At 43.7% G+C, this 25,475-nt stretch overlaps 2 protein-coding genes across 2 annotated transcripts in view; both read left to right on the forward strand.

The window, feature by feature from the left end:
* Positions 1 to 1,163: 1,163 nt before the first annotated feature.
* fgf8a (fibroblast growth factor 8a) lies at positions 1,164 to 10,357 on the forward strand (the record flags this gene model as incomplete). Its single annotated transcript, XM_083650337.1, has 5 exons — positions 1,164 to 1,195; positions 1,309 to 1,345; positions 2,585 to 2,765; positions 5,395 to 5,501; positions 10,073 to 10,357. The coding sequence occupies 5 exons, from the start codon at positions 1,164 to 1,166 to the stop codon at positions 10,355 to 10,357; spliced, it is 642 nt and encodes a 213-aa protein (XP_083506463.1).
* A 14,335-nt stretch (positions 10,358 to 24,692) lies between these two features.
* Positions 24,693 to 25,475, forward strand: part of fbxw4 (F-box and WD repeat domain containing 4) — a 77,580-nt gene continuing 76,797 nt past the window's right edge. Inside the window, 1 exon segment of the mRNA XM_083650487.1 lies at positions 24,693 to 25,040. Within this exon segment, the coding sequence (XP_083506613.1) occupies positions 24,856 to 25,040 (185 nt within the window). The 5' untranslated portion in view covers positions 24,693 to 24,855.

The following is a 25,475-nucleotide window of genomic DNA, read 5'->3' on the forward strand; positions in this document are numbered from 1 at the left end:
GGCAGGCGGGAAGAGCTACGGAATGAATGAATGCGTCTCACTTTATCAAATGGAGAGAAAGAGAGAGAGAGGGAGAGAGAGAGAGAGGGGGGGGGGGGGTGATGGTGTGTGTGTGTGGGGGGGGGGGGGGGGGGGGGGGGGGTTAAAAACGCTAATCGCCTGTAATCCTGTTAATATGTCTCACACTTTGCTCTGACAATACACAAATCGATGCAGCTCACACGCATCCAAAATAAACAAATGATGTGAAAAACGGGATTATGAATGGAATTATGTTATGGAGACCAGAGGAGGCTTTGGGTTATAGAGCCGATGATGCGCTCAGACTTCATCAATGACATCAAGCAATTTTATGTCAGTATTTCCAAAGGGCGTCATTGCGCACGTCCAAGGCTCCTCCTCGCCCCTTTCTCTCCTCCGCCAAAAACGTGCGGACTGGATGGGGGGGAAGGGGGGGGGGGGGGGCTGTGGGATGGGAGCAGAGGAAGGGAAGAAGCAGGAGCGTCCTACCAGTCAGTCCCGCTGCAGCCGAGCGGAGCAGCATCAAGCGAGAAGCGAGAGAGAGACGCGCACACACACGCACTCTCCACCGGGATAAAGGAGACACACACCCCTGAAGGCAGCGACCGGAGAAGCCGTTATAGGAATTACAAAACTGACACCAGCGGACTGACCTCATAATTACAAAACTGACACCAGCGGACTGACCTCATTTTCTTTTGCATCATCAGGGTTTTACATTATTATTAGAATATTAGGCTGTTATTCGTTTTTTTTGTATTAGAACTCTGCAGCGCATTTCCCCCTAAAATTGGCACCGCTCCGTTTTACAAGTGCACTTACACTTCTGACAAAAGACAGATTGTCTTATTATTATCATCATTCATTGCTGTTATAGTTCACATTTTTTGGGCTGCAGCGTTGTCAGTGGAGCAGGAACTTGGAGCATTTCCCTCAGATGGACATTGATTTGGCGCAGAATGTGTGTGCGGCTTTGCGCTCACGAGCGTCTCTGCCAGCACCTCTGACCTTCTCTGTTGTGGTTTTGTGTGCGTTGGGATTTCAATGAAATCTTTGGACTTCTGATATTCGCATCCTAAACGAGATCTAACGACTTTTTGGGGACTGCTGTCGACTGGAAGAGCATTCCATCTCCATCCAACATGCGACCCATCCCATCCCGACTCAGCTATCTGTGAGTGCATTTCCAACTCTTGTTATAGCCTATCCTATCTTCAAATTTACTGTCTAGATGAATTAATGCGCCTTTACGCAACCCTGAAGTGACTTTATCCTTCTTCTTCGCAGGTTTCTACACTTATTCGCATTTTGCTACTACGCTCAGGTATGTCACTTATACATTTCTGTAGCCTACATGGTATCTTTGTTATAATATTCATTTACAGTTGTGTGATTTTACTGGGGAAGTGTCAGAAGATGCGAATTTCTCAAACATATGGCAGCCAAGCCAAAGCTCCCGGGCCGGTGCAGAGCGCAGTATAACAGGGTGTGTGTGGGGGGGGGAGGTGAGAGATCATCATATCATTATGTGATACAACAATATCGGATGGCTCCCGCGGCGCCGCGCGCGGCCTGCTGGCAGGTTCCTGATGAACATACCGGCCCTGGCACAGGACGCGCGGCGCAGACGGGGGCATCGGGGCATGGGGGGAATGATCGCAAGTCTTGTGAAAAATGTCGTGGGGTAAGGTTCCAAATAAGCGAGGGCCAATGTTTTCAGTTGTGCCAAAAAGTGATTACCGTCAGATTGCAGATATGGTGGGGGAAAACAGGCTTTAAATCGTATAGGCCGGGCAGCGGGCAAAGAGCATAGAATGCAGTCATATAGGCTAATTGAAAAAGATAGGCTTATAGTTTACAAATAGGGCTAAGATAGGCCCATTAGACATAGCCTCGGAAACAATATAGCCGTAGGCTATTGCGTAAATGTCATGCCTGATTATTACGCTATAATTTTTTGGGCACAATTTGGATTATTTGGTTAGCCTACAACAAGAGACGTTAAAGTTTCACAGACATAATGCAATTACGGACATAAAGTTAGCTGTAGGCTATTTTGATTGTTTGATCCAGATAAAAGCAGCTGTAGCATGTTGTTATGGGCAATAGCGGCAATCACCTTTTGACAATAATTTTTTGACAATTAGTTTTTGGCACGACCCCGAGTGAAAGAAGGAACAACTTTTGGGCTCGCTGTAAGGCTGAAAGTGGCTGTTCTGTTCTCAGTGTATCAGATGTTGACCCGTGTTTTTATAGTTCAGCGTTTTTGGCAACATCACCCGAGCGCGCATTCTCCTTTTACGCACAACCTGTAATCACGCCGTGCGTCTTTTTTGGAAGCTGTTAATTTGATTTGGCAACATCTACTGGAACGTGTTACAAGTTGTCACTCAGGGGCCGGGAAAAACACAACAAGCTCTCATTGCGTTAGAATAGGATATTCAAATATCCTGGAGACAAACAATTGGCCACACACCGACTTTAGCTATATAGTCCTGATTGTTCTTCAAGGAAAACAAATGTACACATACTGATGACTGTGATGACATTTAATTTCTGACAGGTAACCAATCAGTCCCCGCCTAATTTCACGCAGCATGTAAGCGAGCAGAGCAAAGTGACGGACCGTGTGAGCCGCAGGTTGATCCGCACCTACCAGCTGTACAGCCGGACCAGCGGCAAACACGTGCAGGTGCTGCCCAGCAAGAAGATCAACGCCATGGCCGAGGATGGAGACGTGCACGGTAAGAAGCTCACTATTACACAGTCATCTACCCCCTCTAAAACGTAGGCCTATATTCACATGGACTTCTGTAGACAAAGTGAAGCAAAGACTGACTGAGATATTAGTTGGTCACGTGATAAATTATTTAGGTCAACAAACTATCAGTTCAGAGGGATCATTGGTCGAGAACGGTCCCTGGTGTTTTGTTGTGGTTGTTATGATTATTATGATGATTATATTATTATTATTGCTTGATATTTGTTCCTAATTCTAATAACTAGCGACAAGACGAAATTTTGACTCACTAATTTTCCATATAACCCAATATGCATGCTATAATCCTTCAATTCACTTTAGGCTCTGCATGGGCCGCTTTTTCCCCCACACTTAAAAAAAAAGTTCTTACCCAATTCCCTGCTGGCTTAGGTCTTTATTTATTTATTTATTTAATTATTCATTCATTCATTCATTCATCCATCCATCCATTCATCCATCCATCCATGTATTCTAGTTCCCATGATGAAATCCAACCTGTTCTGCTTTGTGAAGCAAATTCTGCTCATGGTTTTGCTGGATTTTTTAACATGATTGTGCCATTCATTTGTCAACTGGAATAAGGGATGTTGGGCCTGGAGAATGGGGTTTCCGCTGCACTGCAAAAAACAAAAACAAAAACGTCTTAAAAAGCCATTTAGCACTGTCTTATTTTTTCATTGTTTTTCTTTAAATGGAGTGCAAATCTGCAAATGGAGTGAGATAATTTCCCTAGTTTCCAATGCAAACCAACTCGCCTCAGAAATGTTGTCAAGTCAAGTTAGACTTTTGCTCCTCGTGCTTGCTCTGTCCTTTAACACTTGTTTCTAGAGAATTCCAGAAACAAGTGGACCTGCATCAGGCAGGCGCACGGAGGAACTGCCTTCACTCCCCCGCCCGCCCCGTCTCACTCCCCCGCCCGCCCCGTCGGCTGCATTTTTCACTCGTTATCCATGAAAAAACCGGGGGCACTAAATTTGACACTAAAATGATGTGCAGAGATGTTCTTTTTACGTGACACCATGTCTGTATTGTGGAGAGAAAGGCAGAAGAAAGGTCCAGTGGATTGTAGATGGTGCTGTATAGGTTGATCCTCCAGAGATCCCGCCGGGTCTGGAAGAACCATTAGAAGTCATCTTACTTCTACCTCCCGAACATTTCCTGCATAGCTCCTTCTTCCAACCCCCCCCCCCACCCCATCCCCCCACAAGTTCTCCCTCCATCCAGCTTCAGAACCTGAATAAGGCCTCGTCAAACTCACTTTTCACCATATTTCTATTCAATTCCAAATATGAAACTGCACCTTTTTGGGGCTATACTGTGCATGTCGTAGTCTATTGGAACGCTGCTGCAGGTCACATGCACTTTTTTTATGGGATGTGTGCGTGTGCGAAGCCGCAGAAAGCTATTCAGGTCACCTGTGTGGACTACTGACGTAGTTTTGTCTGTCTGTCTGTGTGTGTGTGTATATGAGAGAGAGAGAATGAGAGAGAGAGAGAGAATCTCTCATTCAGCTCAGCTTTAACTGTTGGTTGTAACCGCAGCCGTAACTCTCAGACTTGTAGTGGTTAGGCAGTGGGTGGGTGGAAAGGTCCGTGACCGTTCCCAGTGACCCTGGTAACCTTGTGGCAAAAGGCATGGAAAGCCAATTTGAAGGAAAGTGTCCATTCTAGTATGTTCATCGACTATCTGGCATGGGTTTAAATATCCAAGATCGAGATCGATGGGCGGAATTTTTGCCTCGGAAATGTCAAATTGTATCACATGAGCGCACACTTCATGTGTGCATTTTTCTGTTGTTCTGCAGAAACTAAACAATAAAGGAATGCATTCGTTTGTATACATCCTCAGGTGCTTTTTCACTGTAAAAAACAACAACAACAACAACAAAACAAACCCAATATTCCAAGACACTGAGAAGAAACGTCTATATTCCCCGTCTTTCAGTACTTGGTAGGATATAGAGATAAATGTGGAGCTTTACGTGTGTGAGGTCAACGCAGATTTATTTGAAAAGGAATTCGTGATGGGCCTGCCAGGATCGCCTCTTTAGCTTTCAAAGAATTGAGAGACACGTGGTTTTATCATTTTGCAAGAATTCCTGCTTGCATAAATCCCCAGGAATGGTCCCACAGGTTTTGCTGTGTGTGTGTGTGTGTGTGTGTGTGTGTGTGTGTGTGTGTGTGTGTGTGTGAGAGAGAGACACACACACAGAGAGACAGAGAGAGAGAAAGAGAAAGAGAGAGAGCAAGGCTAGATGTACAGTATGTATGTATGTATGCATGCATGAAGTCAAGTATTTTTGCGAGTTGGTGATGCTTTTATGTGTATGCACATGCATGTGCGCACACGCACACACACACACACACACAGACACACACACGCACACGCACACACACACACGCACGCACGCACACACACACACACACACACACACACACACACACACACACTTCATTGAGGTTTTCAGAGTAACATTTCAGACGCACACAAAATGTAGCCACCTCACTGAAAAAGATCAACGTAATGTTTCACCAAACCTGCCGTCGCTGCCTGTGCCACACTCCCAGCTTCAGTCCCCTAATGGAATGTTCTTTTCGTTTGATTCTCCTCAGCCAAACTCATTGTGGAAACGGACACTTTTGGGAGCCGCGTGCGGATCAAGGGAGCGGAGACCGGCTTCTATATCTGCATGAACAAAAGGGGAAAGCTCATTGGCAAGGTGAGGCGAAAAGTTCACGGCAGCACCGGGTTGCAAAAGGTCGCAGCTACGACCGATGGGGTCAGAATGTCAACGCTTACAGCAGCACAGTTACAGCAGGGACTTTGTTTGACTGATGAATTTATTTGGCTTCAAGGAATACGTTCAGATTTGAAGATGGTCCTCTTGGGCAACTTAACTGTTAAGTGATGACAAATCCAGAATCAGAATCAGAATCAGCTTTATTGGCCAAGCATGTAGACATACAAGGAATTTGACTCCGGTTGGACACCAAAATGTGCCCGGTATAATCATTGTTCCAGTGCTACATGGCAACACTTTAGCACACACTAATAATGACAGTACTGTATGCTCCATGCTAACATATAGAGGTGGGATAGAGGTAACTTAACTAGCATTATCTCAAACGTGAAAACTTACCATTAGCCTACTTAAGATTGAACTCTAATGCTAAATGTTAAGAAATCGTAAATTATATTCAGGTAAGTGGCAGTTTTGTGTAGAGAATTGTCAAAGAATTATAGTAAATATGACAGCTATATGCTAAAGTGTTGTACCAAGAGTGGGTGGGTTTAGGCATGAGGAGGTTGCCTTTATGTATGAAGAGTGATGATTGGTTGGATTTAGGCATATGAAGAGTGATGATTGGGGTTTGGGTAGAACAGAGGAAGTATGTTTGAATGCATAAAATAATGCTGATAATATACAATTTGATTCTTTAAATGTCTTACCCTTTCAAAGTACATCACAAACGGCCCATTCTGCTACAACTCTAGAGCGCTGCTTAATCCAGAACCTTACTTCCGGGAACTATTGCGAGAGGGGAAAAAACTGGTCCATCGGAGTGAATGGAGATGACGCAACTCTTACATCTCTATGACTCTGGGGTAGAATATCAGGGTGAGGCAATCAGACACAGAATAGGGCGGGACTTGGCGCAATAGAGCTCAACAGTGACCGCCCACTTTTTCATGAGAGAATTCCCAATTCATTTTCTCCTAGATGTTTAGAAAATCCTTATATAAAGAGTTTTAAGCTTGGAACCAAACCAACCAGCCAGCTACTGAATTGTGAGTGACCATATACAATTTAACTTGGAGCAAAAACAAAAAAATAACAAGCGGGGAAAAAATTATACTTTAGATTGTTTCCCCTCATTTTTATTTTTTGTTTTTGCTCAGAGTCAAATGTTTTATGGTCACTCACGGATAAGTAGCTGGCTGGTTGGCTTAGTTCCAGGCTTAACACTCTTTTCGACTCTTTTTTATGGAGACAATGAATGGGGAATCTCTTATGGAACCGGAGCTACGAAAAAGTGGGTGGTCATTGTTGAACTCTATTAGGGTTGGGAGCAAAAGGACGTGCTAAAGTGTTAGCATTGGAGTCTACTCTCACTCAACACATTAAGCTAGTAGTACATGCTACAGTGTTAGCATGGAGCCTATTCTCACTCAATATAGGCTAGTGTATGCTAACGTGTTAGCATGGCACTTACTGTCACTCAACATACCCTAGTAGTACATGCTAAAGTGTTAGCATGGAGCCTACTCTCACTCAACATAGGCTAGTAGTACATGCTAAAGTGTTAGCATTGAGCCTACTCTCACTCAACATAGGCTAGTGTATGCTAACGTGTTAGCATGGCACTTACTGTCACTCAACATACCCTAGTAGTACATGCTAAAGTGTTAGCATGGAGCCTACTCTCACTCAACATAGGCTAGTAGGACATGCTAAAGTGTTAGCATTGAGCCTACTCTCACTCAACATAGGCTAGTGTATGCTAACGTGTTAGCATGGCACTTACTGTCACTCAACATACCCTAGTAGTACACGCTAAAGTGTTAGCATGGAGCCTACTCTCACTCAACATAGGCTAGTGTATGCTAAAAGCTAAAATGTTAGCATGGAGCAGACTCTCACTCAACATAGGCTAGTGTATGCTAAAATATTAGCATAGAGCCTACTCTCACTCAACATAGGCTAGTGTATGATAAAAGCTAAAATGTTAGCATGGAGCCTACTCTCACTCAACATAGGCTAGTGTATGATAAAAGCTAAAATGTTAGCATGGAGCTTACTCTCACTCAACATAGGCTAGTGTATGCTAAAATATTAGCATAGAGCCTACTCTCACTAAACATAGGCTAGTGTATGATAAAAGCTAAAATGTTAGCATGGAGCCTACTCTCACTCAACATAGGCTAGTGTATGATAAAAGCTAAAATGTTAGCATAGAGCCTACTCTCACTAAACATAGGCTAGTGTATGATAAAAGCTAAAATGTTAGCATAGAGCCTACTCTCACTAAACATAGGCTAGTGTATGATAAAAGCTAAAATGTTAGCATGGAGCCTACTCTCACTCAACATAGGCTAGTGTATGATAAAAGCTAAAATGTTAGCATAGAGCCTACTCTCACTAAACATAGGCTAGTGTATGATAAAAGCTAAAATGTTAGCATAGAGCCTACTCTCACTAAACATAGGCTAGTGTATGATAAAAGCTAAAATGTTAGCATGGAGCCTACTCTCACTCAACATAGGCTAGTGTATGATAAAAGCTAAAATGTTAGCATAGAGCCTACTCTCACTCAACATAGGCTAGTGTATGATAAAAGCTAAAATGTTAGCATAGAGCCTACTCTCACTAAACATAGGCTAGTGTATGATAAAAGCTAAAATGTTAGCATAGAGCCTACTCTCACTAAACATAGGCTAGTGTATGATAAAAGCTAAAATGTTAGCATAGAGCCTACTCTCACTAAACATAGGCTAGTGTATGATAAAAGCTAAAATGTTAGCATAGAGCCTACTCTCACTAAACATAGGCTAGTGTATGATAAAAGCTAAAATGTTAGCATAGAGCCTACTCTCACTCAACATAGGCTAGTGTATGCTAAAAGCTAAAATGTTAGCATGGAGCACACTCTCACTCAACATAGGCTAGTAGTAGTACATGCTAAATCGATAGCATGGAGCCTACTCTCACTCAACATAGGCTATGTATGCTAAAGTGTCAGCATGGAGCACTGGAGCCACTGATCTACTGGCAACACATGGATAATTTTGGTGTGCACTGTGTAGGCTGTTCTCATCACTGACTAGCTAAGTTGACCAACAGGCCGATCGAATCTATGTTCCCCCCAAAAAAACGATGTGTTCCTTTAAGTAAAGACTTGATGAAGGTGGTTGGAAGCTAATGGAGGCTAATGCTATTTACAAAACTGTCCAATGTGGAGAAGATGCTTTATATATGTGCACGGTTAATAGAAGGCTTTGCGCTGGAGTTATATTGTTACTCCAAGCTCTGAAAGGCACCAGGTTAGGAGTCTGTACGTGTGTTTGCGAGTATGTGTTTTCTAGGCTGCGAGTGTGTCCGAGGCTATGTTAGCGCCCCTCTCTCTCACTGTGCTGGCTAATAAACAGAGCTGCCACCCCCACCGCTCCCACCCCCACCCAGCACCCTGCCTCGTCCACCATCTGCCCTGAGCTACCGGCCCAGTCACAGCCTGCCGGGCCTCAGTGTGTGTGTGTGTGTGTGCAGGAGAGAGGGAGAGAGTGTCTTTGGATGCGCGCGCGCGTGCGCGTGTGAGTGTATCTGGACTATTTTTAACACAAGACTATTTGGTCCAAAAGGTGGGAGCTTGCTACAGTAGGTTAGCGCTGCGTTCCGTCGCCGAGTCCAAGTCCAGCAGAGGCTGTTTCTATTGGCCTTACTGTACATTTCATCACCACACAAATCCCCCCATTCACCTTCACTTTCATCACAGCAGAACCCTATATTGTCTTTAAACCGTCCTTCCAATTAAGTTTACGCAGCTTTATGGGGCGAACGCGGCCTAAATGACTCATGCAGGCTGTGTCAAGCTAATCCTAAAGCATCAATCTGTGCTTTTCTGAAAAGATGACTTTTGTCCATATGGGTGGCTGTTTGCCTGGTGATACCACCAACTGGAGGTCATAGGTCACCTTCCTTTTTTATTTACTTCACCGCAGCGTCATTTCAAGTCGACACTCCGAGCTCGTGGCGCCTTAATTGAACACAGCAGACGGCTGGTGAGGTGTATTTAAGGTCCTATCGATTGATACTCAAGTCGAGGAGCGCTGGCCGGTTAAATTTAACCTGTGGGGCTAAAGACAGCGCAACAGGAGATGGGAATGGGGGTGAAATTGCCACTCAGGGGGCGCTGATGAAGGCCTTCCTGGACTGGAGGTATCCGTCCTGTGATGGCGTGCCTGGGGGGGCGACTGAGCCACGAGGCGCTCCTGGACGGCTGCTAAAGCATCGCTTTACTGTCATCCCCCTCTCTCTGATCTGGGAGTGTAATGACTGTAGCATATGCTGCGTGTGTGTGGGGAGGGCCGTGTGTGTGTGTGTGTGTGTGTGTGTGTGTGTGTGTGTGTGTGTGTGTGTGTGTGTGTGTGTGTGTGTCCGTCCGTGTGGATGCAGGGGACAGGCTGCACAGGGAAAGCCTTCCTTACATCTGATACTTCCCTATGTAAATCTTCATCGAGTAGCCTTCTCTGACTCGTGTGTGTGTGTGTGTGTGTGTGTGTTTGTTTCTGCAGAAAAGCGGACAAGGGCGTGACTGCATCTTCACCGAGATCGTGCTGGAGAACAACTACACGGCGCTGAGGAACGCCCGCTACGAGGGCTGGTACATGGCGTTCACGCGGCGCGGCCGGCCGCGGAAGGGCTCGCGGACGCGCCAGCACCAGCGCGAGGTCCACTTCATGAAGCGGCTGCCGAAGGGGCAGCAGCCTGCCCACCCCGCCCACCACCGGCCCTTCGACTTCATCCACTACCCGTTCAGCCGGAGGACTAAGCGCACGCGCTACTCGTCAGAGCGCTGAGGCCCGGGGAGCGGGGGGAGGGGGTATAAAGACAGAGAGGAGAGAAGGAGGAGAAACGGACTGATTGACTGACAAAGCCGAGAAACTCCTCGTGCCTCTTCTCCCTCCCCAACCCCAAAACAACCTCTAGAGACATTTTTTTTTATACTGAGCATTATTATATCTTAATATGTAGTTTGTTTTCTATTTTTCTCAACATAAAACAAAAACAAAAAATGCTGTAAAGAAAGACATGAGAAATCTATTTTTGTACTCCAGACTTTTAGTACTGACCTGTGTAACAAACAAAGGAAACAACAAAAAAAGAGAGAAGAAAATGAAAAGTTTGTAGATGCACATAACTTGTCGTCTGACGTATCGGGGATGCTGACGCCTTCGTAGAGTGCGTTGTGTTTTTTTTTTTTTTTGTATCTTATTTTGACCAGTAGAGTCATTTTTTGGACTCTCGCCTGCTGCTCAAGGAGACTTGAAGGGCCCTGATTGACCGCACTGCCAGGGAACGCTGCGTTCAGAGACACTAAACCGTTACACACTGCGTTTTGGAGAGCGCCGGGTGGGTTCGGTAGCAATGTTGGTGTTTCATCACTTGGATCCTTCCTGCTATCTCTCTAACACAGTTAAAGCAAACCGAGCTTTAAGTACGTCTAATGGGGGGGGGGACACATTGTGGCAGCTACGTTGACTCATCACAGGTTTCCTGTTCTGACTGTAAATTTGATGTCTACAAAATGCATTGAAGTGTAAGGAACCCCGACCCCCTCACCCTTTTGTTTTTCGTCACCCTTGTATGTCTGTTTTTTTATACATATATAAATATATTTTTATTTGAGGATGTGTAAAATAATTTTAAGGATGGAATATTTATTTAAAATGTGTAATAAGTGTACATTAGAATACTGATATTAAACTCTTGTTTGTTAAGTACTTGCTTTGTACCGTTTGTAAAAAAGAAAAGAAAAAAGAAGCACTCATACTTACTCATACACTCATACACACACACCATACTGAGATATACTTCCGATGTCACTTGTATGTCTACTGCTGTTTCTAACAACATATGCAATCAAACACCAACACAATTTAGCTGTGATTTGATTTTTGTAGATTTTCAGGATTTCCTTCTTTTTTCTTACATAAATCTCACATGCATTCTAACAGAGAAGTAGAAGCCTCTTTTCCCTGCTATTCCTAGATTATTTTATGCCATTTTGTGTTCTCCTGATGACACCTGATGTATGGGTAGACTGTGTAGTAGGGGTGTCACGATACACTCAGTTCACGATACTATACGATACACGATATTGGGTTCACGATAACGATACGATACAATATTTTAACAATACTTTTTTGCGATCGATTTGTAAGTTGGGGGGGCATCCTCCACGCTAATTTGAGTAATTTCACCATTTTCATCCTCCGTGTCTGTAACTTCCCTCGTCTGTTCAAACAAAGCAATGAAAAGGAGAGCGAGCATGCAATCAGAAACAGATCAGTGCCACTATGTTCAGCTTCTTTTTCTCGCGATATGAGATTTAATCTCAACGATACATATTGCCACGTTTTGATATCGCGATATATTGTGGGACGATATATTGTGACATCCCTACTGTGTAGTATAGTATACAGTAGTCTGTATAGTGTTGGTATAGTCTCCCATATACTTTTAGCTGCGACCAGGCGGCAAGCTCGGGGTTGGACAGATGAAGCGTGTGCACAAGTGATAAAATCTGTAGTTCCTCAAATGGCCACTTGAGGCTGGATCCAAAAGAGTCGTTCCCCGTTCACCCTCATGTTAAAATGCCCGACTTTACAACAGGATTAAACATGTTTACAGCCTGGTTCAAAAAACATTTTTTGGTCTATATAGCTAATTTAAACTTACATGACAACTATACGGGGGGGGGAGGGTGAATTTTTATATACGTGTTTATAATGTCTTATGATGCTATTGGTAAGCACCAACTGTGATATAATGTTTTATGAATATTGACAGATAACAGCTTATAGAATTATATGTTTACAACACCCTGATGTAGGTTGGGAAATGCTTTGATTGGATCACTTAAAGCGGACAAAAAGTGGTGGATAAAGTTTTATAATACACTAGAGCAGCGGTTCCCAACTTTTTCCAACTCATAGCCCAATTGAAAATCTCCAAAATGTTCACATCCAACCGCAAACAGAGGCCAAATAATGCGTTCTCAGAGCACTTTTTATTTTAACGATAAAAGGAGCTGTCCATCAGCACCACACATAAATCAGACACTAAAAGTGAGGGGCTGTCTGCTATAGGCTATTTAACAAATAATAACAAATAACGGTACCACTAGTAGAGCAACAAATAATTGTTACAAGTTTTCAGAGGTGTTATAATACATTCTAAACATATTCTACTAGCCAATATATAGAAATATGAATAAAATATTATAAATTAGCTTTGTTTATGGAGGATTATAGGCTCTTCTAGAGAGCTTTCAGGTGACATCTGACTCTGGTGGCCATATTGGTTACGTTTCTATACACACAATAGACCTTCAATGATTAATTGTTTTTCACTTGGAACCGATCAGTTCACCTCTGATACATTAGATTGATTAATGTCAGCTTTTCAGTTGGCTAAGTGGTCAGCTAACCGTCACTGTCTTGTTATCTGATTTACACGCAAGCTAACAGTAGAAAAGCTAGCGTTAATGGCGGCAACTGGATAGTAGTCACATGTTAAAGGAACACGCCCACATTTTGGGAGATTCCCCTATTTGACATCTTGCCAATAGTAAGACAAGAAGATAGAGTCCCTTCTCTTCTCTGCGCGTGTATTAGAAAAATAGTGAGCGCTAGTTAGCTTAGCACAATTAATGGTAGTCAATGGTACAGCGTAAGTGTCTAGCTGTAAGTGTGAAAGTATTGCAAGTGGGCCATCAATTCATTTGCAAAACATTACGATCTTCGCAGGGAAAAGTTTTTTTCAATAAATCTTTATTATGTATGATATATGATAATGCATTTCTCCACTGCACAACAACAATATGTCATATGTCGACACTTTACGGCGAGACACCAGACTGACTGCAGGAGAAATTGGAACTTGTATGCAGGCGAGGGAAGTATGGAGTGTCATCGACCTTATGATGTAATTTGTCATGATTTATTTGTTAATTAGTCTATAGGCTCACTTTTTGTCTCTGATTTATGTGTGGTGCTGATGGACAGCTCCTTTTATCGCTAAAATTAAAACTGCTCTGAGAATGCATTAGTTGATCTCCGTCCTGCTTACGGTTGGATGTGGCCCCTATCTATTTTATTTATTCATTATTATTTATTTTTTTAGATTTTCAAGTGCGCCATGAGTCGGAAAAGACAATGGGAACCGCTGCTATAGGGAATGGATCTATAGCCAGACCACAACAATATTTTTCAGGTATCTCTTTTTCTAGTCTGGTTGTTATAGACCACACATGGGCAAAATGCGGCCCCAGGGCCGGACCTGGCCCTTGGACCATCTCAATCCGGGCCCCAAGGTCCTCAAAGAAAAACAAAACAACCCCGAAAAACGCAAATAAAAGGCAGAATTATGTGAATAAATCTCATCTGCTACAACCATTGGATTTGTATCACTATTATATCAGGATTAATGAGAAATTACTAATCACAACAGGAGAGAGGGTTAAAAATAGGGAGACTCCCGCAAAAATCTGGTGTTGGCAGGTATGACCTCCAATGTGTGGCCCTTTGCTTACTTGATGTATGTCAGTATGGCCCTCTGGAAAACAAATGTTGCCCACCCCTGTTATAGACCTATTTAGGCATTAGTATTTGCAAATAGCCAGTTCTCCAATGGTGGTCCTCCATTATGCCATAGAACTTGTTCCAAATCATGTTCTTATTTCCATTTTTCATTGTCTCTACCCTTGAGGGCAGCTTCCTTGCTGTGGTGACCCGCTGTCCCTCCTAAAACGAATAGAGAGGAAATGCTGTGGCCTGTAGCCTATAGGAGTTTCTCCCCACATGAAACCTGACCAGGGAAAGCTAACAGGGAGGGTATTCTTAGTCAGATCTCATCAGGGATAACAAGGTCATTTGAAGTCATGAAGATCACACACACACACACACACACACACACACACACACACACACACACACACACACACGAACACACACACACACAGACACACGAACACACGAACACACACACACACACACACACACACACACACACACACACACACACACACACACACACACACGAACACACACACACACACACACACACACGCAGCCCTCTCTCCTCTTTAGCAGATAGCAGTGTGTCAGTGTCAGGGCGGTTTGCTGTGGTGGAGATGATACCGCTGTGTTTGTTTTTAGGCTTTAGCTTCCTCCAGTTTCTGTAACGGTCTCTCTGAGTATCTCCACTGTTATTCTTTCATCTCCCACCTTTTAACACCCCAGGGCTTAATCTGATTGGACAAACTCAGCATGCACTCATATGTGTGTGCGTGTGTGTGTGTGTGTGTGTGTGTGTGTGTGTGAGAGAGAGAGAGAGACAGAGAGAGAGAGAGAGAGAGAGAGAGACAGAGAGAGAGAGAGAGACAGAGAGAGAGAGAGGTTAGGTGGATATATAGGTTTGCCAATATATCAGGCTGATATTTGGCTTGTATTAAAAATCCAATCTGGTCTGGTCAGTGTCATGCACCTGCAGCACCTCTGATGTACGATGTTGTTTGATTGATTTTAGTTATCTATTTAATTCCCCCCGTTTTCTCCCCAATCAATTGTACTTGGCCAATTCCCCCTGCTGTCACAGTCATTGCTCCACCCCCTCTGCTGATCTGGGGAGAGTTGTAGACTAGCACATGCTCCCTCCGATACATGTGAAGTCGCCAGCCGCTTATTTTCACCTGACAGCGAGGGGAATCACCGGCAGGACGTAGCGCGTGGGAGGATCATGCTACCCCCCCCCAGTTCACCCAACTTGAGCACATTTGGCGGGCGTCACCCCACCACGTGCCGTTGCTGACAAATAACACATGCGAGTTTGGAGAAATTGTGGAAATTTATATTTTTACAAACATTTTCAGAACGGGAGATGGACTGTCAGGTTGAGCTACTGCATTGCCAAATGACAGATATGACATGATGTGCACATTAGACGCATTATCGAGCGATTTCAATCAATTTCTATACATCGATTAACGGTCTATGTTGTGCCGGTGTTATGCCGAATTCAGCGAATCCCTGCCGAGAATCGCATCCCCACCATGTTTTTGGGCTGTTTTGACTTAAAAACTGGGATGCAAATCTCAGCAGGTACAAACCGCCGAGATTTGCATCCCCCTCCATAAGCCAGGAGAGACCACCACGCCAGCCCTCAAGGTCACCTGTACCTGGATTTTAAGCACCAAAGTCGGCCTCCATGAGCCAGGAGAGACCCTCAAGCCTGGAGGTCACATCAACGTGGATATTATTAAGCATCAAAGTCGGCCTCCATGAGCCAGGAGAGACCCCCCCAGGCCTGGAGGTCACGTCTACCCAAAAGATTATATAATTTGTAAACGATTACATTGCCGTATAAATCATTACAATGTGCTCCCGCGAGGTGGGGATGCAATTCTCAGTGGGAATGCAGAATTCGGCATGACGAATAAAATAAGTATTTTCAGTTCCAGAAAGGGCAACAACCAGGAACTACTCCAAGCAGCTTGTGCAGCACAATGCAAGTGTTCTGAAGCCAAACGATTGCAGTGTGGGTCCAAAAGTCCATGATGGAAGAGTCTCGCTGCCTTTAGGTGCTCCTTGTCAGCTCGTACTTCCGAGTTTTATAGTCGTGAATACAACTCGTTGTATATTGTAGGTACTTTTTAGTCATAAAGAACAAAATGTACCCTGAAACAAAAGTATCTTTTTTGGTGATTATTTTAGAAAGCAAGTGGTACAGAGCTACTTTGCGCTGCAACAGCAGAACGAAGAGTAGATTAGAGTACATTATATATCAATTTTGTGATGTTTTAATACATTTATTGCCTAAACGTTGCATAATTATGCAGTAAAATGTAAACCTGATATCAGACTGGAGTATCAACTCATTACACTCAATTCCATCTTCTAGTCTGAGATTGCACTGCGTTTAGGTTATTTCTATGAGGGGATCCCCCAGGGGGATTCCATTCTCCCTAACCAATCACTAGAGTCCAATGCATTTCGGTCTGCATTAGTGCATTTTAAGTTAGTTACTCCAGTCGGGAGAATGGAAAAAAAAAACAGAAAAAAAACATCTCCCCATTTGAATAAATGCCTTCCAAGCAGTGTGCCATTCAGATTTCAAAGTAATTTGTACTTTTAATCAATTTAAAACAGCCTTGATAGCAGGCGGCGGCTGCAGCCCTTGTTATTGCTGCTCAGCGCACTTGACAACCGCTCGACAACAGCTTAGTCCCGCCTGTTGGGCTGTTTATTGACCCTGATTGGCCAATCGTTAGTCAGTGCTGATTGGTTAATCGCTGGTGAAACCGGAGAAAATGCATTTGCATAATGATGGTGCCAGACCAAGAGCAGCCAAACTCAACTCCGTGGAGTGGGCAGTTTTTCATGCGCTCTAACCAAAATTACAATATTTACGACAGCATTTGGCAGCATCTGCTTGGTACTGTTGTGATGGTTGGTGAGGAAAATCTAGTAGATAATTAAGTAAATATTGACTTTACAACACAGAGCGATCATGTGGCTTCATAAAAAAAAATCTAGATATCCGGTATAGAGAGGCAAAGTGACCACCTACTTTCTGCTTCAGCACTGTACCAGAGATTTTCATCTACCATTTATTTTCCCATAGACATTTAGTAAAAGGCTTATAAAAATAGTTTTACTTGTTCAAACCAAACGGTTCAGATATATTTATAAACAGGAGAGACATCATAACATTTCACTCTGACCAAAACGTAAAAGAAATTGCGGCTTTAAAGAAAATCTTTTTTCAATGTAGTTTTTTTAAGTTTTGGTCCGAGTGAAAGGAAAAAATAGAAAATGTTCTATGGTCTCTCCCGATTCTAAATATAGCTGAACCGTTTGGTTTGACGAAGTAAAACTATCTTTATAAGCATTTTACGAAATGTCTATGGGAAAATAAATGGTGGATAAAAATCTCTGGTACAGTGCTGAAGCAGGAAGTAGGCGGTCACTTTGCCTCTCTATTTGGGGGGAAATTACGTACACCTGCTCTTCCTAAATTCATGGTCGGCAAAAGTATGTGATGTGAAAGTAAAGCACATTATGGGTCTTCTTAGCACCTTTGTGTGGTTAGAATAATCACTTTTGTAATATTGACTAATATTGGTAGCAAACCCTTTCCAAAATAGATATAACCTTTTGGAATTTATCTTTTTATATTTCAATGGATCGCAAATGACCTCATTCTTGCTGGAAGATGGAAGATAATGGATTGACTACCCAGACTTCACATATAATCAACAATCAACCATTCCCATTTAATACTGGAGATTTTCTGTTATTCTCTCCTTGTTGTCCTCCTGATAACATCCATTTGACTGAAATAGTCCTCCATCGGACAATTTGATTCGGTTTGCTTGTCTTGATCGCTTAACCGCCGAAGTCAAATGAAACGAATAAACGTCTTTAGTCCGCCGCCATCCTGTTTCTCCACAACACAGCCAAAGCAGTGAACGTGTTCTGATTATGTATAGAGATTAGAGAACAGGACACACGTAACGTGATGAAAACATTTGTGAATTTGAACTCTTTTTCTTTACAGCTGAAAACATGGATTAGTTCCTTCACTTGTTAATCCTGACGTAGGAAAGCCCCTCCAGCCCTGAGCACTGAATTAAATGCTCTTGACAATACTTGACATTAATCTGATTAACTCTTTCCTCGTGGGATTAACGGAGGGATTTGTCCCTCAGGGCTTGCCATAGTAGCTGCTATCAAATCAATCAATTACAACCAGTGTTTGGTGATAACTCAATGATATAACCCTAGTTGTATGATACATTGGGATTCAGGTTTTGCCGGTATATCCATATGTTCATGGCGATGGCGCTGAAGGTCGGGAGTCGTAGAAACTCTGGAAGGACCTTCATCTGTGCATATTGACTGAATTAGGGCCCTAGTCTGCGCTCTCCATTACGACCCCCGCGACTGCCTCCTATGACTGTAAATCCGGAGCAGACCCTGGGGAAGAGCTGGGTTGTGGGAAAAATCACACCTTCTGTGTCGCCCTGTGATGCCATGCAAATGCGGAGCAATTCGGCTTGCAGAGAGAAGGGGGTAAAATCGCTTTCATCCGTTTTTATGGAGCCCCGCGCCATCATCCTAAACCCCGGATAAACAAACAGAGCTAGCTTCTTCATTTGCTTAGGGAGCAATTTAGCCCCTGCCTCACCCCCACCCCCCCTCCCCTGCGGAGGCCGTAGAATAGCAGGGGTGACCGGGGAACGCGACCCTGCCTCCCTAAGCAGCCTCCAATGACACAAGCCGACACAGAAGCTGCCGCTTACAACCTCCTCCGACCACTCACAGATTTCCCCCCAAGGAGAAAATGTCCCTTGTTGACCTTCTGGGTCTCCGATCGCCCGCCGCTAACTGTCTACTCGTCAATATGCGCTCCAGATGAGGAGCTAGCCTCGCAGAAACGGCACTGATAACCTGACGCTGCCACACGGTTTGTTTTCACATGACCATCTGGGAACGAGTCGCTCGGGACCCTCGGGACCCCTTTCAAAGGGCCAGGCACGTTCAAGAAAATACCTGGCAGGTGATTGGATGAACCATCTGTCTATCACGTCCATCACGTGCCTGTAGCTGCCTCATAGGACGGTGATTGGTGCGAACAACTAGTGTTTTGGATTCAAACCACTAGATTGGTGCGTGGCAAGATGGATTTGCCGCGTGATCGTGATCTCATGATCGTCATGAAAATATTTATTAAACAAATTTCCATGACTTTTCCAAAACTTCGGGGGATTTTAATTTTTTCCAAAACTTTCCCATGACCTGGAAATTGATTTAAAATATCCATGATTTTCCAGGTTTTTCCACCACGATGAGACACTGAAACTCTTCACCGAAAGAGTTTGCAGCACTTTAAGTAAGGCAGTGTGACCCGCGTTGTCTAGTCCCCCACAGCTGGGAATCGAACTCAGAACCTCCGCATGGGAGGTGGACGCTCTAGCAAGGAGGCTGAAATCCATGGCATCTGTTGCTAGAGCGTCTCTTGAGGTCTCGGGGAGTGAGGTTTTACTCACTGCACAGCACGACACCATGCTTACCGTTACAATTATTCACTGGTAGGTGAAACTCTCCTACTACATTTAAATCAAGAATTCATAATTTATCTATATATAGTATAGAATAATTGAATGAATACATTTTAATGTGCAAAGGAAATCTAAATTCATGTCACATTTTACGGATAGTTTTTCTGTAGCTGTGGTCAGGGATGTGGACAACTCTTACTGGCTGATATTGATATCCGATGTTTAATATTGATCTAGTGGTGTGTAAGCGTAGTGAATATCATCTGTGATTTCATTTTTGCCGTTGCTCTGATGTGGTTCACCAGCTGATGTGGTTATTCTTAACATCTTCCAATGTATTCAGTCCAGATTCAGCTAAGTGGATAGGCTATCAAAAATGACAGCCACCCTGTTAAATCCAAGCCCCCCATTCAGCAGTGTTAACAAAAAGCCACCAGCCGAACCAGGCTGGATAATTGAAACGCAAACAACTGATCAAAGCCGAGCACCAACTTGACAGTTTCATTGTTTATATACGGGCCTTATGGGAGACCTGTTGACTTTTCCAATTGGAGCTGTAAACTTTTGTTTGTCCATGCATCTCCAAGACTGATTGTCAGTCTGATCTGAACAATTACCAGCTAAATGTGTTTGCCAGCTCAGGGAGAGTCCCCCCTTCTTCTGCTGCCCTAAAAAGATCAAAAGGGAAGACCCAACCCCCTTGAAGGCCCCCACCAGCCCCACCCCCTCCTCCACCTCCCCACCCCTCCGCTCCCCATCTCCCTCCTCCCAACCTCTTCATTCCCTTTTAGCCATGACAGTTCAGCTGGAAAGCCAACCATAAATGATTTTGCTCGACGTCCCAGTGTTTGGGACATGGCCTTTCAGAACATACCGCTTTCAACCAGGAGGAGGGGGGCAACCTCTCGAGGAGAAAAAAAAACGATCTGCATATTTCAATTATGTGCCGTTGTGCTCAGCTGATCAAAGACCTGTGGGGATGCCAGTTGTAACTGAAGGCTTGAGGGCCCTCATGATGTGAATGAGCGCAAATTGATGCTACTGATGCTAAACGGTTAAGCGCCTCACAAAATGTCATAAGGTCAATCAACTTTTGGTAGTCATTTGACCGTGACACAACTTTGGCAGTTTTAGTGGCTAAATAGGCCCTTATGGGCAAGGCTGGGGTTGAGTTTCACTCGACTTGAGAATACCTGTAAAAAAGAAAAAAAGTATATGTGGGCCAATGAAAGAGATTTTAACTGTGGAATTTCCTGTGGAGTTGTCCGTAGGATATCATGGTTGCTGGCCCGGTAGCATTTGGATGCTAGATGTTTTTGCCTCATTTGGGATGCGCTAAAATCAAAGGCTAGCATGTTTTCCACTCAGTCATACTCAGCTATATATTGCGGTTTGCATATATATACATATATATATATATATATATATATATATATATATATATATATATATATATATATATATATATATATATATATATATATAATGTAAAATGTATGACCTACCTCTGTGATAGTCATTGTGATTGATGTTGTTATTGTTACTATTATCTTGGCTTTCAATGGAGAGTTTTAGTGGCCTGACAAGAGTAAAGCTCTGGGGAAACACTAAAACCTAGTCATTTATTATTATTATTATTATTATTATTATTACTATTTATTTATTTATTTATTTATGGTAAAAAAAAATAGGTCAAATTCAATGATATTGAATATTGGCACAAAATGTCAAAGCCTGTATTGGTGGAACATTGCTGATGATCTGTTGCCCCATAGCTGCAAACAGGAATGCGGTGGCTCTTGTATCTTGAGCCGGTGCAGGAGAACCCGGTCCATGGGCCGTTCTGCTCTCGCACTCTCCTCTCTTCTCTAGCGCCGTCGCGGTCGCCGTGCTGAATGGGACGGGGTCACGCAGCTACTTTCGGCCTGAACAAAAAGTGCCACCTAGGAGCTGCATATCTGCCAATCACAAACCATGACCCTTCATCAAACGACCTATCACATACCATAACCCCTGATCAAACGGGGCCTATTGTGGCCTTAATGGAAAAACATGTCAGACAATGACGGCTTTGAATGTTGACGTGGGACGGGGTTCACCGTACACGAAAAACACACAAAAGCAAAAACAGCAGAGGGTTCAGGTCAGTCGGTGTGCTGCTATGAGGGGTCGAGGGGGGCGTTGACATCCATTGAGAATCTCTGCTAGGCTTATACAGCATTGCAGGGAAACATCCCGAGATGTGAGAACTGTGAGAATTACCTTTTCACTTGTATTTAAAATCCCATCAGGCGTACATAAAAATTCCAACCACTAATAGTATTACAGATGTTCGAACAAACGCATCCACACCCCCACTATCATATAAAACGTGCAATCTTCTTCTACCTAATAACTCCAGGACCGACGGTCTATGTGTGTTTGTCTTTGCATATCTTGAGAACCGTTTGTCCGATCGACTTCACACTTGGCGAGTGTGTTGCTGGGAACGTGCCGGAGTGCAGTGCCGAATTTCATGCAATTTGGACACATGCATAGTCATAGCGCCACCCACTGGCAACACAAAAAGTGGCTCATCTCGACAACCGTTCATCTGATCGACTTCACACTTGGTGGGTGCACTGCTGGGAACCTGACAGAGTGTAGTGCCTAATTCCGTACAATTCAGAACCACACATAGTCATAGCGCCACCTACTGGCAACACAAAAAGTTGTTTATTCCGACAGCCATTCGTCCGATCGTCTTGAATGACTCCAGATTTTTTCAAGTCGACCTTTCTACCAATAAAGTCGAGTCAATGTTGATGAGTCATCAAAATTAAAAAAAATAAAAAGTACAGGAGGCATGTAAACGCAATCATATGATGATTGGCTTTATTAATGGCTTGAGAAAACTCTAATAGTACTATTATACTGTACTGTAATATGATCGGGGACTTTACTGCTAGTCTCGCTGGCCAGCCTCCTCTCCCTTCCGGGAGAGGAGTCTGGCTAGTTACCATTCTGGAATTGCAATGGGCGGCACTTAGCGGCAGTGCCCTTGGAAAATAGTTTACAACAATCCAACTTGCCATTTTCAGCGTGTAGCAACGAGCTAGCTTGTAGGTTTCTGCCGTTAGCTTGCCAGCTAGTTAGCGTTATTGTTTTCACTGCGGCTGCAGGACACTATTTACAGCGACACACAGGGAGGAGGGAGCGGAAGCCGCTCTGATTGACATGGTCGGAGCCAATGACAGAGCTTGTAATAAGTGGGGAGCGGACATCCGCCAGCGATTGAAACAGTCGCTCCAATGGGAGAGCAGCTGTAGAGCAGGGGAGGGCTTATGCCAGCAGCCTGTTTCCATGCAGACAGACTCCTCTCACGGAAGGGAGGGGAGGCTGGCCAGTGAGACTACTGCTAACAGTTTGATGTCTGGGCTGCACACGTTTGACTGTAATGTCCAGGGTCGCACCATATCGTTCACGTCAATAGCGACTCCCCCCTCCTTTCATCATCATTCCGTCGCTCACACTGCAACTCCTGTCCAACTGGAAGCTGGCAGCTAAACTCTTCATATTATAAACCGTGTACTTGTATATTGTAACGTTATCTCTCATCTTCCTTAACCATCGCCTCCCTCCTTCTCAGCTCCCTGGGGATTTCGTCTCACAGGCTCACACCAAGAGCCACAGGGTGAGTTCAGCGCCAACAACACATAGCAAAATGTTTATTTAAACAGAAACGGTGATGCATTGAATCATGCGAGGAAACATGAACGTTCAACCTGGGAACCGTATCAAACTGTTCACACCGTTTTCACAGCTATTTTTTTTTTCTTCATATTTTCCCCCATTTTTCTCCCCAATTGTATTTGGCCTGCTGCCCCGGTTGCTGCTCCACCCTCTGCTGCATCTGGGCAGAGCCGTAGACTAGCACCATGCTTCCTCCGAGACATGCGCAGTTGCCAGTCGCTTCTTTTCACCTGACAGCGGGAGCTTTAACGGCAGGACGTAGCACGTGGGAGGATCACGCTATCCCCACCAGTTCCCTTCGCCCTAAAAAGGCACCCCGACCGACCAGAGGAGGCGCTAGTGCAGCGACCAGGACAAATACTGTTTTCATAGCTATTGATCACACCCCAGCTGATCCCTGTAATGTTATAGTAGGCTAAACAATGGACCCGCTCGCAACAATAAAAGTACTCCGCGATAGTGACCAAAACAACAACGAACGTGCGAAGCCACATAATTATAAGCCAATAATGTGTGAATGCTGTATCCAGCCCACATGAGTTTCCACCAGGTTACATGCATCATCCATATTGACACCCCTAGTAGTGTCACCCCTACTCTATAAAAAAACAAAAAAACATTGGAGATCTGATTTTTTGTTTTTTGTTAGTGAAACCAACAACACAGCAACTCTTCGGCATATCGATATCAAATTAAACCGCTTTAAATAGTTTGTTTGAAGTGTTTTCAGCGACTTGTACAGTATTTTCCTATGGTGGGTTTCGCAGTAAAGGGGGTGCGGCCTTGGCGCTTGATGACCCGATGCTGTTCTGGTCTATTATGACATCACATAATGTGATATGTGATGTACAATAGACCTACTGAGTCTATTAAGTTTAAAGTGAAACAATTTAAAACAAAATAGCCCCAGACTTGCCTTACCATCATGGATCCACAGTAGAAATCAAATGGAAGTCCATATTCTTCCCTCTTCTTCATGGCTGTCAACACAGTGGCACTTCTGTAAAGTTACCATCTGGTAAGCTGTTACATTAAAAAAAAAAGCACAGATAACATTTTTATGTTTCAATGGACCTATTTGCATTTCAGCAGCAACAAATTATATCTGTCAAAATATTTGTATATTTTATTTATTTATTAAAAATGTAAGTATCAATATATTGAAATTTAAAATGGATGTTTGTATTTATTTGCAATACATCTAGGACATTAACCAGATAATCATGATATAGGAGCCCAGTTCTTTTTATTTTATTTTAACGTGACAGGCTACGTCACTATTACGTACCGCCCGCCACGTCGTTTCGTCACTCGTCATCATCGGCTGTCACTTCTGGAATGGCTTCCTGTTTCTTCCACAGCTCTCTAAAAGATGGAATATAGTAGTCTCCTTTTAAACTCGTTTTTAAAAAACTACCACCACAGGCAAGGCAATACATCGCCGAAGACAAAATACAGAGTGTGTAAAAAGAGAAGAGAAAGCCTGTCAAAGCGCTCAGAATGCTGCTATCCCAGCTAACAGAGGATGTCCTCTACCATATATTGTCATATTTGGACTACAAATCTCTGAGTCGCCTCTCTCAAGTTTGCAAGAGAATTGACCAGTTCGTGAAAAGGGACGCCGTGTGGAGGAAGATCGCCAAAGACTTTCTAAACACTGGAATTACTCGAAATGGAAGAGACATGTAAGTTAACGTTAATTGCGGCCAGTGTATGTAACGTTACACTGTTGATGCTAGCTGCTGCTGCTCTCAAAGCTAACGTTAGCTAAAAATAGCCTACACATGGTTACGAGGGTATGTCAGTCTGTGTGCTCTAGCTTTCAAAATAAGTCCATACGCCTGGTTGTTCATCATGTAACCTACGTTTGACACGGAACGTTATATCAGTTCTGCTCCTGAGTCATCACAACAATACCTCTTGTTTTGCTGCTAAATGTTGCTGTGCGTCGTGCTTGTTGTTGTTTTTCCCATGGGTTTCTTCTTCTTCGATTTGATCTGTCGTCGGCGGTCTGAATGACACCGCCTCCATCAACTTGTAACGTTAATGCAGCTCCACAGGTTGCTCAATGCTCACACTTGTTCAGATTTAACTAGCTAGTTAGTTAGCTACTAGTTAGG

The sequence above is a fragment of the Poromitra crassiceps genome (assembly GCF_964638095.1).
Source record: "Poromitra crassiceps genome assembly, chromosome: 14".
Taxonomy (NCBI): Eukaryota; Metazoa; Chordata; class Actinopteri; order Beryciformes; family Melamphaidae; genus Poromitra; species Poromitra crassiceps.